This window comes from Brachyhypopomus gauderio, chromosome 2 (assembly GCF_052324685.1).
Source record: "Brachyhypopomus gauderio isolate BG-103 chromosome 2, BGAUD_0.2, whole genome shotgun sequence".
Taxonomy (NCBI): Eukaryota; Metazoa; Chordata; class Actinopteri; order Gymnotiformes; family Hypopomidae; genus Brachyhypopomus; species Brachyhypopomus gauderio.
In genome coordinates this window covers 40,174,053-40,191,552 of record NC_135212.1, presented here as the reverse complement: position 1 = coordinate 40,191,552, position 17,500 = coordinate 40,174,053, and the positions used below count along the sequence as shown (strand labels likewise).

The 17,500-nt window shown below is 43.8% G+C and overlaps 1 protein-coding gene across 1 annotated transcript in view; it reads right to left on the bottom strand.

The window, feature by feature from the left end:
* prkcbb (protein kinase C, beta b) overlaps nt 1-17,500 on the bottom strand; it is a 117,245-nt gene that overhangs the window by 39,190 nt on the left and 60,555 nt on the right. Inside the window, 5 exon segments of the mRNA XM_076995982.1 lie at nt 2,642-2,738; nt 4,846-4,980; nt 5,342-5,498; nt 12,743-12,871; nt 15,341-15,452. Coding sequence (XP_076852097.1) covers nt 2,642-2,738; nt 4,846-4,980; nt 5,342-5,498; nt 12,743-12,871; nt 15,341-15,452 — 630 coding nt within the window.

Genomic DNA, 17,500 nt, shown 5'->3' with positions numbered 1-17,500 from the left:
AGGATACAGAACTGAATAAAGAAGTCATAGTCTGTTTCATTAATATGCATTGCATGTGTGGCTTCAGAACTGAACACATACACACATACACAGGTGAACACACATACATACACATGCATGCACCCTTACACACATGCACACACACCGACCACTGTAGGTAGAGTAAGAGTGTGTGATGATGACACTTTGAACATTGTTGTATATGAACCACATCAGATTTGTATTGATGGTAATCATCACATGCCAGTAGGGTGTAGTGGATGACAGAGAGAAAGTGGACCATCACTGTGTGGTATTACACAAGCACAGAGAGAGAGGAGAGAGGAGGGTGTCCAGCATTTGTAGTTACAGCATCAATAAGATGCCTGCAATGGAACCCAGTTCTTGCCCCCACAGAAACAAGCATGACAAAACTGTCAACAAAATGGAAACGAACTCCTGTTCTGTCTGAACAGCTCTGTTAAAGTCTGGGTCTGTACATCGACGGTAGGACACGAGAGGACTCCTGAGGAAGATACACATTTTGCTCACCTCTTAAAAATAATACAGTAGATTGTAATAACATATTTTAGATTCGTTATCTCTTTTTCACCGTAAAACCACTAACACATGTCTGATCACAGCCAAATCTCTGTGTTGATTAAAAGGGCAGAGACTAACACCAAACTCATACTGCCCAGAAAGCTGTACAACATCAGGAGACCATACAGGGGCCCAACACAGCACAATTCCAGAAAGAGTTCCAGAAAGCAATCCAAACACATTTAGACACCTTTCTGGATACCGCATATGTCAGTCTGGTAATGTGGTAAAAATACGATCGTTAAGATGACAGCAGCAAAAGCTAAATTAAAATTTAAGGTCACACCAAAATCCAAATTTAAAAAGAAGACAACTAATTTGATGACGACCATCACTTAATATGGAAGGAATGTAGGAAATGATCAAATCAAACATATAAGCATACACCAAAAAGACACAGCAGTCTCTCAAGCAACTCAACCAAAACAAGCCAATTTGGGGAAAACTGGAACAAGCTTTAAAAAGAATGCAGAATACTGAATGGGAATATCCGGACAACATATTTCCAATACCTCTTTCAGAAAGTAGTATTAAATCCTCAACAAAATCATATAAACAACATCTGAATGTAATTAACTATCACCAGAACCCGTTAGACTCCTCAAGTACTGATAGGGAACTCAAGGAAAAAATGAACAAACTAAAATCAATGAAAGCATGCGGTCCTGATGATGTGCTGAATGAAATGATAAAATTCTCATGCCCCTAATTTTATTTTGCTGTTATTAAACTGTTTAACCTAGTTTTAAGTGTAGGTTTCTTCTCTGAAATTTGAAATCAAGGACTAATAACACCAACCTTTAAATCCAGAGATTCTAACAATTACAGAGGCATCTGTGTGAGCAGTAATCTGGGGAAGTTAATGGGTAACATTTTTAATTCTACATTTCTGAACATCCATACTAAGCACAACGTCCTAAGTAGAAGTCAAATTGGATTCCTTCCAAATTACAGCACCACAGATCACATTTACACCCTACACACCCAAACCGCCCAAAATTAAATTGTAATCTTTGCATGCTTTAGACTTTAAAAGGCATTTGATTCAGTCTGGCACCAAGGTTTATTTTACAAAATTATAGAAAGTGGTGTTTGGGGTAAAACATATGATCTCATCAAATCAATGTACACAGGAAATAGGTACAGAATAAAAATTGATTTGTTCATAAATGAACAAATGTCCTCTCCCAGGAGCGTGGAGTGAGACAAGGCTGCTGTCTAAGCCCAATACTTTTTAATATTCTATATTAATGAATTGGCAAAAATACAAGAAGAATCTACAGCTCCTGGTCTTACTCTGCATGACTCAAAAATTCAATTCCTGCCCTGCACATATGACCTGGTTCTGCAGAACCCCACAGTACAGGTACACAGAAGAAACTGGATCTGCTGGAGCAGTACTGCCAGAACTGGGCCCTGGCAGTGAACCTGAAAAAGACTAATGTCCTGATATTCAGGGATCAAGACACTTTACTTTAGATACCAACAATATTGAATACTAAAACAATTATAAATATTAAGGGATCAAAATGAGTTCTTCTGAACATTTTAACTTGGCAGTGAATGAACTGAGAAGACAAGCATGCAAGGCTTTATATGCCATAAAATAACACATATCTGTAGAAATTTAAAACAAAACATGGCTAAAAATATTTAAATCTGTAATTGAACCAATTGCCCTGTAGAGCAGTGAGGTGTGGGGCCCACTTACACATCAGGAACTAAGTAAATGGGACAAACATCCCACTGAGACCCTGAAAAGCTGAGCCCCACAAAGAACACAGGGCACAATGAGGCAGATGAACATTAGTAATAAAGACACAAAAATAAAATTCTTGGCACATTTATAACACAGTGACCCCCACTCATATCATTCTAAAGCTTTGCAGTACCAAGATTTGAACAAAGAGAATGGTCCCCTCACTCAGCCGGTCCTCACACACAGTTCAGCACCAACACACACTAACACACACTACCACTACACTAACACATACTAACAGTACATTAACACACGGGTGTCTGGCCCCTAATTAAACGGGGAGGAAAGTGGAGCTCTTACCTCAAACTTCTGCCTGAACTCCTCACTGGCCTCCTCTCCCTCTGGTGGCACAGGCACGTTGAAGTACTCACCCTCCTCCTGACTCAGGAGTTTAAACCTAGAGACAGATCAGAGATCAGAGCGCGAGCCTCTCTATAACACCCAGCTGTATCACACTCACCAACCTGCCTTTCATCAACATCTCAGCACCTCTAGAATCTAAAACTATTTGTACCCCACCATAACCATACCAATGCACTTACACACACATATGCACTCACTCATACTCACACTCACTCACACACTCCTTCACATGCACACACACTCACTCACACACGCACACACACACTCATTCGCACACACACACACACTTCACCTTCAGCTGGGCTGTGTAGTGTTGTCTGAAAAGTCTGTGTGTTGCATTGTGTGTTGAGCCGTGTTGGATTGTGTGTGAGGTCTGTGTGTTGGGTTATATGTGTGGTTTGTGTGTTGGGCCGGACTTTTTTTCAGTGCATTCTGGTTTCTGTTCAGAGAAATATGCTAGCCTATACATAGTCCCTATATGTGAGTGTGAATGCAGGTGGCTGTGTGTGTGTGATGGTGGTATGAGGTGTTTGCTCAAGCTAATCCCCATTTAAGGCCAATCACACTTGGCAAACAACATACTAGGATTCCTTCTGCTTACTGCATTTCAATTGATCTCATTGTTCTGTTTCTCAGGTCTCTCTTCACATAAAGGAAGTGAAGGTGGAGATCTTAACCAGTACTGAGGTGTTACAGGCATTCAGATGATTAGCAGCTGGAGAAATGTACTCTGGGGAAGTGTACTCTGGGGAGGTGTACTCTGGAGAAGTGTACACTGGAGAAGTGTACTCTGGAGAAGTGTACTCTGGAGAAGAGTACACTGGAGAAGTATACACTGGAGAAGTATACACTGGTGAAGTATACACTGGAGAAGTGTACACTGGAGAAATGTACACTGGAGAAGAGTACACTGGAGAAGTATACACTGGTGAAGTGTACTCTGGAGAAGTGTACTCTGGAGAAGTATACACTGGTGAAGTGTACTCTGGAGAAGTGTACTCTGGAGAAGTGTACTCTGGAGAAGTGTACTCTGGAGAAGTGTACTCTGGCCCCTGTATGAGATATTACACTTTGCCATAGCCTCACTCTGGTGATCCATCATATGCATTATACATGTGGTGGCGAGTGTAAGGGAATGAGAGGATGGCGGCAGGCTAGCAGGACAGAGCCAGCCTCCTCACAGCACCTGTGTCAGGACAATGTGGCTCTGATCATGTGACAGTCATGTGACTGTCCCTGACTGAAATAGTGTATAGCAGGGCACACACGACCCCTCCATCCTGGGAATGTTTGTCTTTCTGCAGACAACACACAACATTTGGAGACAAAGACAAAGAGAGAGAGAGAGAGAGAGAGAGAGAGAGAGAGAGAGAGAGAGAGAGAGAGAGAGATGGTGGGGGAGAAAGAAAGAGAGAGAAAGAGAAGGAGAGAGAGAGAGAGAGAGAGAGAGAGCGCACTAAATAGTTTACAATGAGCAGAAAAATCAGCTTGGCTGAAATAAAGAGAGAGTGGGACAAGGTGAAGGGGACTAGTGAGTGGCAGAGAAGGTGAAAGACTAGAAAATGAATTACAGATAGAAAAGAAACTGGCACTGTTGACAGGGTCTGAGTCGCCATTACTGCGACGTGAACAAATACTTCCCCTTCATTAAATCAGCTGACAACTGTACAGACAAAGGAGAGGAGAGGAGATGGGAGGGGAGGAGAGGAGAGGAAAAGAGAGGGGAGGGGAGGAGAAGAGAGGGGAGGAGAGGAGAGGAGAGACATGGCCAGGCTTTTGAACTTCTTCAGATGCAGAGGAAGCACAGGATGCCTGAGCTCTGGAGCTCTTACTAAGGAATACACACACATACACACACACACACACACACACACACACACACACACACACACACACACACACACACACACACACACACACACACACACACACACACACACACACACACACACACTCACACACAATCACTGAAGTAACGCACATGAGAAAACACAGCTAAGTGCTCTGCTCCCTGAACATTTTGCATTTTTCTGCTTGTTACAGAGGAGGCCCTGCCTATATTTGTGTTTCTGAGCAAACCATGTAGATGTGTGACAGGATGATGTGTGTGTATGTGTGTGGATGTTGTGTGTGCATCTCACCAGCCATCCACGCTCTGCTTCTGTAGCTCAGAGATGCCAAACGACAAGGAGCCCATGAAGTCATTCCTGCTGGTGAGGTCCCAGTCCCAGATCTCCACAGACAACCTCCGGTCACGGTCCGAATCCTTCAGATTACTACTCACGAGAGACAGAAAGAGTCAGAGAGATAAAAAGAGAGACACAAAGAGAGAGAAACATTCTGTTTTTAGACTCAGTACTATTGTTGTTGATGGAACTTTTATTATTATTGTAACATGAAGATAATTTTTACAGTCATGTCAAAAAAGCCATCTTGCCTTTTGGGAGTGGGAGGTGGACAGAGAGGGGTGAGAGTGTGATACAGAGAGGCAGACAGAGAGAGATAGAGAGAGAGAGGGGTGAGAGAGTGAGAGAGCTGAAGGGGTGAGACAGACTTTAAGGGCACATTAGTGAGACAAATGCAGCAATCCTGGCAGAGGAGAGGAGGGGAGGCCTGGAGATGGAAGATGAGTCTCACAATGTGAACGTCTCGTTCCACGTGGGGTTGAGGCAGCACTTGATGGTCTTGGTCTTCTGTTTGCTCTCACTCTTTGGATCTGGGATGAGCTTCAGCTTCACGTAGGGGTCGGAGAGGCCGTTGGGGTCCATGGGCACCAGGTTCTTCGCCTCTTTAACTAAACAAGCCAAAACAGCACGTGTAACTACACAAAACCACACACACCCCTGCAAAACACTCTATACAATACCCTACACACCGCTGTAAAACACTCTCTACAACACCCTACACACTCCTATAAAATACTCTATACAACACCCTACACACCGCTGTAAAACACTCTCTACAACACCCTACACACCGCTGTAAAACACTCTATACAATACCCTACACACTGCTGTAAAACACTCTCTACAACACCCTACACACTCCTATAAAATACTCTATACAACACCCTACACACCGCTGTAAAACACTCTATACAATACCCTACACACCGCTGTAAAACACTCTCTACAACACCCTACACACTCCTATAAAATACTCTATACAACACCCTACACACCGCTGTAAAACACTCTCTACAACACCCTACACACCGCTGTAAAACACTCTATACAATACCCTACACACTGCTGTAAAACACTCTCTACAACACCCTACACACCGCTGTAAAACATTCTATACAACACCCTACATACCCCTATAAAACACTCTATAACACTCTACACACCGCTGTAAAACACTCTCTACAACACCCTACACACCCCTATAAAACATCCTAAAACACTCTACACAACCTTTCTGTTCTCATGCCTGTGCTAGTTCTTGACAGGTCATAATCTTTCTATTAATGTAATGAAAGGATGCCACAAATGAGAGATCATTTTTTTCTGCCAAAAAGGTGTTAAAGGTAAGACAGCTGTGTCCTAAAGGTTAGAGACATGGGGACATGGGTCCATACTGTAAGGGTGGTGGTTCAAGCCTCATGGCCAGCAGTATCCACAACTGAAGTGTACATAAGCAAGGCCCCCAACACCCCAACTGTCCCCCGGGTGCAACTGCAGGTGGCTGTCCACGGCTGTATGTGTGTGTTCACTCCGGGTATGTGTGTGTTCACTCCAGGTATGTGTGTGTTCACTCCAGGTGAGTTAAATGCAAAGAAGATTTTCCCTAAGGGGATTAATAAATGTACCTCTTCTTCTTAATTAGGAAATCTTGGTTATATTATATGAATGTATATGAGCTGGTGTTAATGTCAAAATGTGCTGATTTATTAGATCTAGGAAGTTTTTGAATTACTGTTGGAACTCCCCAATAGCATGAAATAATAGTGAAGAATGGAGTTGTGTCCCACGTTCCCAATGAAGCCAGCAATGCACACTTGGTGTCTATTTTAGCGCTGGCAATGCTGCTAGTCAGGGTGACCAATCACCCAGTACACAAACCACACACAGAAACCATCACACACCTGTAAACTCCTGGAGACCCAACAATATTGTATCTGACAATCTATGACGTACTTTTCTCTAAACAAATGATGTGTGTGTTGCTTAGCTAAACACAGTTGCAGCCATGGTAAAGCTGGAAATGGTTTCTTTCTCAGCAGGTACTTTGTCATCACTCTGTAAGAATGATACCCTATCAATCTATCACACTGTATCACTTTGAGTATAACTGTTATGTTACTCTAAACATATCACTCTGTATCACTCTATAAGCACGGACCATGCCACAGCTCCCAGTCTGTAGGTGGACTTGAAATCTGAAGGCGGAATCATACCGTTGGAAATGATTCAGATGATAATACAGTTCCAATCCGATTAGCATATTTAACCTTTCGAATATTCAGCTGTTTTAAGCAGCTGTTTATGTATAAGTGGCATTACTGAATCTACACATATCTTATGCCGCTTGCATGAGCCTAATTGGCAGAGTGATTCCTGGACTTGCATTGACATCACAGCTCCAGTTTAAACCTACAGAAACAAACATTAGATGCTAAATATGTGGCTGCTCATCTAATGTTGGGTGAAACAGAGTCTCCTGGTGATTTTCTCTGAGCTAAACCAGTGTGTACAGGGTCTCCTGGTGATCTTCTCTGAGCTAAACCCATGTGTACAGGGTCTCCTGGTGATCTTCTCTGAGCTAAACCCGTGTGTACAGAGTCTCCTAGTGATCTTCTCTGAGCTAAACCAGTGTGTACAGAGTATCCTGGTTATCTTCTCTGAGCTAAACCAGTGTGTACAGGGTCTCCTGGTGATCTTCTCTGAGCTAAACCCATGTGGGTCTCCTGGTGATTACGTCTGATGCTGTAAAATTGGATACGTGTCCTAATCTTAATGCTACTTTTAAACAGCTTCAACCATGGATGCTACAGGCTGATGGAAACAGTGCTCATGCAGGCAGTGGCCACTACTCCTCTGTCATCCAGCAGGGCAGCGCTGTACTGGGCCCAGTAACAGAAAGGTGCTGGGTATTATTCCCTTAATTAGGGTTGACCCCCAGCACTTCACTAGCTCACCAGTTATTCTCAGAAGACCAACAGAGCCTTGAAATTCAGCAGTCAGCCACATTTGCATAACAAGCGAAGGTAGGCTGGTCTGTTCATTAGACCAGCACATGAGTGAGTGTGTGTGAGTGTGTGTGTGTGTGTAGCAGCTAATTACTGTTACACATAACAGACTGATGAAGAGCGGACAGATGAAGGAGTGTCGAGGGGGTGGTGGAGAGGATACAGGACAGTGGCGGACAGTGAAGACCTGCAGATTATAGAGACCTGCAGATTATAGACACCTGCAGATTATAGACACCTGCAGATTATAGACACCTGCAGATTATGGATTTGCACAGATTATAGAAACACAGATTATAGACATGCAGACTATAGAGACATGCAAATTTTGGTGACCTGCAGAACCTTCAGACCAGCAGACTGGCCAGATTCTGGGTGGATGGGATGTCAAAATATTTAATGCAGTGGTTTTAACCCAGTCATCAGCCTTCTAACCACACAATAATTTTTACAACCACAGCACTCAAAATCTGTGGGCAGGGAATTGTGGTGAATAACTGCACCACACTGTCCCCTAGAGGTGGTACAAAATATGCAGCAGCAGGCAGTGTATAATTTCTGTGTATGTGGGGTGGCCATTCAGTGTATGCTCCACAGTGAGGCCTTATAGGTCAGCCTGTAGCAGGAAGGTAATTTAAGACCAACAAGAACAGAGCCACACACACACACACACACACACACACACACACATGTGCACACACATACTAAATTTTAATTGCTAATGGCAACATACTCTAAACTGTCAATGCACACAGTGTAAAGACATTCATCAGCCCAGCCGCCACTGTGATAGCTAAACGGAGGGGGAAATGGAGAGAAGGAGTGGGAGGAAAAGAGAGAAAGAGAGAGTGTGTGAAGGAGGGGGGTGTTGAAAGGTGAGAGAAGTGAGGGAGGCCTGTGTACACTGGGACATTCAGTCATGTATTAGTGCTATGAAATAGTATTACGTCATATAGGTATGACATATTATGTATGAGGTATTAGGTGTGAGGTATGAGATAGTAGGTATGAGTTATTAGGTATGAAGTATGAGATAGTAGGTATGAGTTATTAGGTATGAAGTATGAGATAGTAGGTATGAGGTATTAGGTATGAAGTATGAGATAGTAGGTATGAGGAATTAGGTATGAAGTATAAGAACTCTTCAATCCAGATATGTTGACCAAACGAATGTCATCATGACAATGACTCGTTCAGTACGTCCTTCCATAATTAGATCATTTATTACAGCCACTGTGAAATCCATAAGAAGCTACCAATTATTTCAGGGCTTTTTCTGGCTTTGTAAAGACTGAACATTGGATCTTATTTTTATTTGCCAATCTGAGCTTCGCTGATGGGTCCTGCTAAGTAGACCATGATCCTCTTTTCTCCCCTCAGGGTTGAGCTTGTTCCCAGCCTGCCTGCTAGGTACATTTTATGTTATTTTAACATTTATTTTATTACATTATAATTTGTATTCACTTTATTACATTATTTTATTGTGTTGTTTCCTTTTTTTAATCTTTAATTTCTTAATATTTTCCTTGTCTTTTTATCTTTGCCTCCTTTTAATGTTTCTTTTTGAAATTTATTCTCGTTATTATTTTACACTTTGAGTTGCATGTATGTATGAAAGGTGCTATACAAATAAAGTTTATTATTATTATTATTATTATTATTATTATTATTATTATTATTATTATTATTATTATTACACCTCAGCTCAGTGCAGACAATACTGCCCTCTACTGGACCCACATTGCTCTGTTCTCTTCATGACGACAACAGCAGGGCAGTACAGCCCAGCGCTACCTAGCTGTAACAACACTGAACATTACAGGCATCTCTATGTCACAAAACAACTTTATTTTTGTGTTTCAGAGATTTCACAGCTGTCAAAGATATGGTGAAAATATGGCAAGGGAGGTTTTTAAAGCTTCTCACAGTTATTGTTTGATTGTTTATACAGGAGGTTTAACTGCAGGACTGCATGAAAGGAGCACATAAATCCAACCTTCACGCTGATTTACTTCTCACTATTTCTGCCATTCTGTGCTGCTCCAGGTTCACCATTAGGGGGCAGCAGGCACCAGGAAACACTGTAGCATTGAGGACACTAGGATATCCTGTCTCCAGATGTTTTGCAATTTCAGTGTTCATGTTTAGATTTTTATACAAGGAGTCAAATTAGTTATAAACGACTACATACACTGCTGTATTCCAGAGGGTGTGAAAGTGGTGTGTGTGATGGTAGATTGATGATGCATGAAGGACTACGCCTCAGTGCGTACAGGAGTACATCCATCCAGTAGTGACTAGCAGAGAGCACACATGTTCCTCATTTAGACTCAAATTTAACGCTGTGTGAGCCCATTCTAGTGGGTTGTGAAAGGACCGTCCTCCAAACACCTGCACACCCCACTCATCACCTCATACACTCCACCAATCATTAACCTCATACTGTCCACCACTCATCACCCCAAACACTCCACCAATCATTAACCTCATACACTCCACCAATCATTAACCTCATACTCTCCACCACTCATCACCCCAAACACTCCACCAATCATCACCTCATACACTCCACCAATCATCACCTCATACACTCCACCAATCATTAACCTCATACTGTCCACCACTCATCACCCCAAACACTCCACCAATCATTAACCTCATACACTCCACCAATCATTAACCTCATACTCTCCACCACTCATCACCCCCAAACACTCCACCACTCATCACCTCATACATTCCACCAATCATTAACCTCATACTCTCCACCACTCATCACCCCAAACACTCCACCAATCATTAACCTCATACACTCCACCACTCATCACCCCCAAACACTCCACCACTCATCACCTCATACACTCCACCACTCATCACCCCCAAACACTCCACCACTCATCACCTCATACACTCCACCAATCATTAACCTCATACTCTCCACCACTCATAACCCCAAACACTCCACCAATCATTAACCTCATACTCTCCACCACTCATCACCCCAAACACTCCACCAATCATTAACCTCATACACTCCACCAATCATTAACCTCATACACTCCACCACTCATCATCCCCAAACACTCCACCACTCATCACCCCAAACACTCCACCAATCATTAACCTCATACACTCCACCAATCATTAACCTCATACTCTCCACCACTCATCACCCCCAAACACTCCACCACTCATCACCTCATACATTCCACCAATCATTAACCTCATACTCTCCACCACTCATCACCCCAAACACTCCACCAATCATTAACCTCATACACTCCACCACTCATCACCCCCAAACACTCCACCACTCATCACCTCATACACTCCACCACTCATCACCTCATACACTCCACCACTCATCACCCCCAAACACTCCACCACTCATCACCCCCAAACACTCCACCACTCATCACCTCATACACTCCACCAATCATTAACCTCATACACTCCACCACTCATCACCCCCAAACACTCCACCACTCATCACCCCCAAACACTCCACCACTCATCACCTCATACACTCCACCAATCATTAACCTCATACTCTCCACCACTCATAACCCCAAACACTCCACCAATCATTAACCTCATACTCTCCACCACTCATCACCCCAAACACTCCACCAATCATTAACCTCATACACTCCACCAATCATTAACCTCATACACTCCACCACTCATCACCCCCAAACACTCCACCACTCATCACCCCCAAACACTCCACCACTCATCACCTCATACACTCCACCAATCATTAACCTCATACTCTCCACCACTCATAAACCCAAACACTCCACCAATCATTAACCTCATACTCTCCACCACTCATCACCCCAAACACTCCACCAATCATTAACCTCATACTCTCCACCACTCATCACCCCAAACACTCCACCAATCATTAACCTCATACACTCCACCAATCATTAACCTCATACACTCCACCACTCATCACCCCCAAACACTCCACCACTCATCACCCCCAAACACTCCACCACTCATCACCTCATACACTCCACCAATCATTAACCTCATACTCTCCACCACTCATAAACCCAAACACTCCACCAATCATTAACCTCATACTCTCCACCACTCATCACCCCAAACATTCCACCAATCATTAACCTCATACACTCCACCAATCATTAACCTCATACACTCCACCACTCATCACCCCCAAACACGCCACCACTCATCACCCCCAAAAACTCCACCACTCATCACCCCCAAACACTCCACCACTCATCACCTCATACACTCCACCAATCATTAACCTCATACACTCCACCAATCATTAACCTCATACACTCCACCACTCATCACCTCATACATTCCACCACTCATCACCCCCAAACACTCCACCACTCATTACCCCCAAACACTCCACCACTCATCACCTCATACACTCCACCACTCATCACCCCCAAACACTCCACCACTCATCACCTCATACACTCCACCACTCATCACCCCAAACACTCCACCACTCATCACCCCCAAACACTCCACCACTCATCACCTCATACACTCCACCACTCATCACCCCAAACACTCCACCACTCATCACCCCAAACACTCCACCACTCATCACCTCATACACTCCACCACTCATCACCCCAAACACTCCACCACTCATCACCTCCTTAGAATGTAAACAAACAAAGAAGCAAAATTAAGCTTGATGTGTTCCTAAGAAAAATTTACTTGTCTGGGTAGACCGATTACTTTGTATAAGTTGTATGTGTGTGTGTGTGTGTGTGTGTGTGTGTGTGTGTGTGTGTGTGTGTGTGTGTGTGTGTGTGTGTGTGTGTGTGTGTGAGGAGGCGGCTGTGACTCACTGCTAACAGTCAGTACGTTGTTCTTGATCTGGGCGGTGATCTGGATCCGACCCCTACGCTCAGTGTGGTCCGTACCACACAGACTCGGTACATTAGCCACGCAACGCTTGTGTATGTTCATCATACAATCTGCAGAGAGAGAGAGAGAGGGAGAAAAAGAGAGAGGAAGAGAGGGAGAGAGAGGAAGAGAGAGAGAGGGGGGAAGAGAGGACTGAAGAATTTTACCATTTCACAGTACAAATACCTGCAGGCATTAACAAGGAGTAAGAAAGTGCAGTGTTACAGCCGCTCTGTGAGTGTTCAGAGTGCAGTGTTACAGCCGCTCTGTGAGTGTTCAGAGTGCAGTGTTCCAGCTGCTCTGTGAGTGTTGAAAGTGCAGTGTTACAGCCGCTCTGTGAGTGTTCAGAGTGCAGTGTTCCAGCTGCTCTGTGAGTGTTGAAAGTGCAGTGTTACAGCCGCTCTGTGAGTGTTCAGAGTGCAGTGTTACAGCCACTCTGTGAGTGTTCAGAGTGCAGTGTTACAGCTGCTCTGTGAGTGTTCAGAGTGCAGTGTTACAGCTGCTCTGTGTCTATTGAGAGTGCAGTGTTACAGCTGCTCTGTGAGTGTTCAGAGTGCAGTGTTACAGCTGTTCTGTGTGTGTTGAGAGTATAGTGTTACAGCTGCTCTGTGAGTGTTGAGAGTGCAGTGTTACAGCTGTTCTGTGAGTGTTAAGAGTGCAGTGTTACAGCTGCTTTGTGAGTGTTGAGAGTAGTGTTACAGCTGCTCTGGGAGTATTCAGAATGCAGTGTTACATACAGCTGCTCTGGGAGTTCTGTGGTGCGACACAACCCCTCCCCCCACACAGTGGAAAGCTGTGATGGTTGGGATGACAGTGTGACTGAAACACTAATGATCAGAGCTATGGTACAGAGTCAGTCTATAACAACAAACCACACACATCGAACACACTGTCCTTTCTGTGTCTCACACACACACACAACACACTGTGCTTCCTGAAGCAGTGAAGCACACACACACACACACACACACACACACACACACACACACACACTCATACACCCACTCTGCATCCTGAGGCACTGAAGCACACCTCCACAGTTCATGCAGAAAGGTGCTGGAAGAAGAGCACTAGCTAGAATGTAAGCAGTGTGGACGGTCACACACCCCCACACACACACACACACACACACACACACACACACACACACACACACACACACACACACACATGCATGCACACACGGGCACATACACACACACACACACACACACACACACACACACACACACACACACACACACACACACACATGCATGCACACACGGGCACGTACACACACACACACACACACACACACACAAAGACAGAAACATGTATGGAGCAACTAACCAGGTGTAATTATAGCCCTTTCACACCTTGTGTCAGAAACTTAAAATGCCTGAAATATCAACCTTCTGCTCCACCTGTCTGTCTGTCCACCTGTGTGTCAGCCCAGTCGTCTCTGTGTCTACCTGTCCACCTGTCTGCCTGAGCTGGAAGTGGTTGGTGCATTAGGTGTAGTGGGTTACGTGGGCCCTGCTCTGCAGAGACACGGCTCCACGGTGATGGATGAGCGACGTGTGGTGAATGTTTTATGTACTGGACATTTGATAAGTGGTTGGTGAAGGTGAGATGGAAAATCTGTTCATGCTGACATCATGGTGATATATGGAGTCTGATATTCAAAGTTCCCTCCTGCTAATGCATTGATAACATCCACACCCAACGTCTGTCATCAGTGACGGACTTAGCAATTTGGGGGCTCAAGGCGAATTTAGCTAGGGGGCCCATCAACATTATTATGCGAGAAATAATTTAGCTAGTCAGGGGGCCCCTACAGTGGGCTGCAGTGGGAGGGGCCCAAGGCAGTTGCCTAGCCACGCCTCTATGCAAAGACCGCCTCTGTCTGTCATTATGTAACACTCTTGTAGCTATGTCTTGTAGCTATGTTGGTAAGTAACTCATGTAGCCCACTATGTTTGTATGTAAATCATGTAGCCCACTATGTTAGTATGTAAATCATGTAGTCCACTATGTTAGTATGTAACTCATGTAGTCCACTATGTTAGTATGTAACCCATGTAAATCATTATGGAACTGATGTAAGTCATTATGTAAAACGTAACATTTTATATCACTTTTAAACCTGTGTAATGCATATGTCATTATGTAACTCATGTAACCTATTATCATTATGTAACTCATGTAACTCTTCTGGGCTCATTTAGGAGGAACAACGACTACGACACTACATACTTGTTTGTTTAAGGAACACCCTGCCCCCCCAACACACACACACACACACACACATACACACCACACACACACACACACACACACACACACACACACACACACACACACACACATACACACACACACACACACACACACACACACATACACACACACACACACACACACACACACAAACACCATGCCCTCTCTCCACCCCCCACCCCACCCCACCCCACTCCCTCTCTCCAAACACCCTGCATGCATGTGTCTTGGTGAGTGTGTGGTGCTGGGGAGAGTGTGTTACTCGGTGTGTTACTCACGGTCGCAGCGCATGCCCTGGTGGATGAGGCCATACAGCAGGGAACCACAGTGATCACAGAACGTCGGGCTGGAGTATGTGTGCACCTTGAACTTGTGCTTACTGCGGGGGTCCTGCAGAGCAAAGGGTTATGATGATCAGCGAAGAAAGGAAAGTTCAACAGCAAGGTATATTGCACTGTGGACAGGTGGGGGCGTGGTCACACAGGAGGTGTGGTCATACAGGGGGTGGGGCCAAACAGGGGGTGTGTTTTACAGAGCAACCCATGAGCAGAGGCCACTGTTGACACACTACAACAACTTTTTAGCCCACCAAGCTGCATTCTTTATTTATGGTTCAAGGTCTCCTCTATGGCCACCAACAGCATATGAAACATTTAAATAATATATTATTTAAATTATATATTTCCCAAGAGCATTTTTAATATTCTACCATTCAGCAGAGTGCAATGAGCCGATGACACGGACAAACAAAGCACACAAAAAGAGCATGTGCCCAAAGAAAACTCACACACACATACACACAGACACACACGGGTGCGCGCGCACACACAAATTTTGTTGCAGCCATCATTCACATCAACAACATAAGGTTTGTTTGCTAAGGTTAGTGGTTAAAATTCATGTTAGGGTTAGAGATTAGAGTTCAGGATTATGGTATATTTACTCTGCAGCTAAGTTAAACTTTTTCAGAAACCTTCTTCTAAGTTTCATTTCATATTTTAAATGTGCCTGTATTCTTACAGAGTAGTGGTGAGAAATCCAGTAAACCCCTATGGTACCATGGTCCATTCCTCCATCTTGTCACAACACTGATTTCAACTTGTGGCATGACATGACTAAATGCCACGCACAGATCTGATTGGCTGCAATCCAGTAAAATTCACTTTTCATTTGCATAAAGTTGAGTCACCGCTCTCTGTGCAGCATGAGTGCTCCCAGAATCCTCCACACACAGCAGCCACACGTCTCCATAGAAATTAATGAAAGGTGGAGTAAAAATCACATCTCTGCATGTAAATGTAGCATTCAGCTGAGGGAATACTCATTATATAATCATATTTTTTAACAATAGTTTTAATAATTAATCATTTTAATAGGCATAGGTCTTGTCATACATCTATAACCCTATAACCTCATGTTCTGGTGAGCATGCGTTCATTGTGTGTGTGTGTGTGTGTGTGTGTGTGTGTGTGTGTGTGTGTGTGTGTGTGTGTATGTGCACGCATGTGTGCAGTCTATATGATGGCCAGGGAGACACAGACATAATTCAAACACAAACACACACACACACCCACATACAAACAAAAGGACAATTGTGGCCAACTAGTGTGGATGAAGCAGCTACAAACAAAAGTTTTTACACTGTTATTAGAATACAACATATTACACTACGCAGGTATTACACCACATTACACTACGCAGTTATTACACCACCTTATACTACACAGGAATTACACCATCTTACACTACGCAGATATTACACCACATTACACTACGCAGGAATTACACCACATTACACTACGCAGTTATTACACCACCTTATACTACACAGGAATTACACCATCTTACACTACGCAGATATTACACCACATTACACTACGCAGGAATTACACCACATTACACTACGCAGTTATTACACCACCTTATACTACACAGGAATTACACCATCTTACACTACGCAGATATTACACCACATTACACTACGCAGGTATTACACCACATTACACTACGCAGTTATTACACCACCTTATACTACACAGGAATTACACCATCTTACACTATGCAGATATTACACCACATTACACTACGCAGGAATTACACCACATTACACTACGCAGGTATTACACCACCTTACACTACGCAGGAATTACACCACCTTACACTACGCAGGATTTACACCACCTTACACTACGCAGGAATTACACCACCTTACACTACGCAGGATTTACACCACCTTACACTACGCAGGAATTACACCACATTACACTACGCAGATATTACACCACATTACACTACGCAGGTATTACACCACATTACACTACGCAGGAATTACACCACATTACACTACGCAGGAATTACACCACATTACACTACGCAGGTATTACACCACATTACACTACGCAGGTATTACACCACATTACACTACGCAGGAATTACAC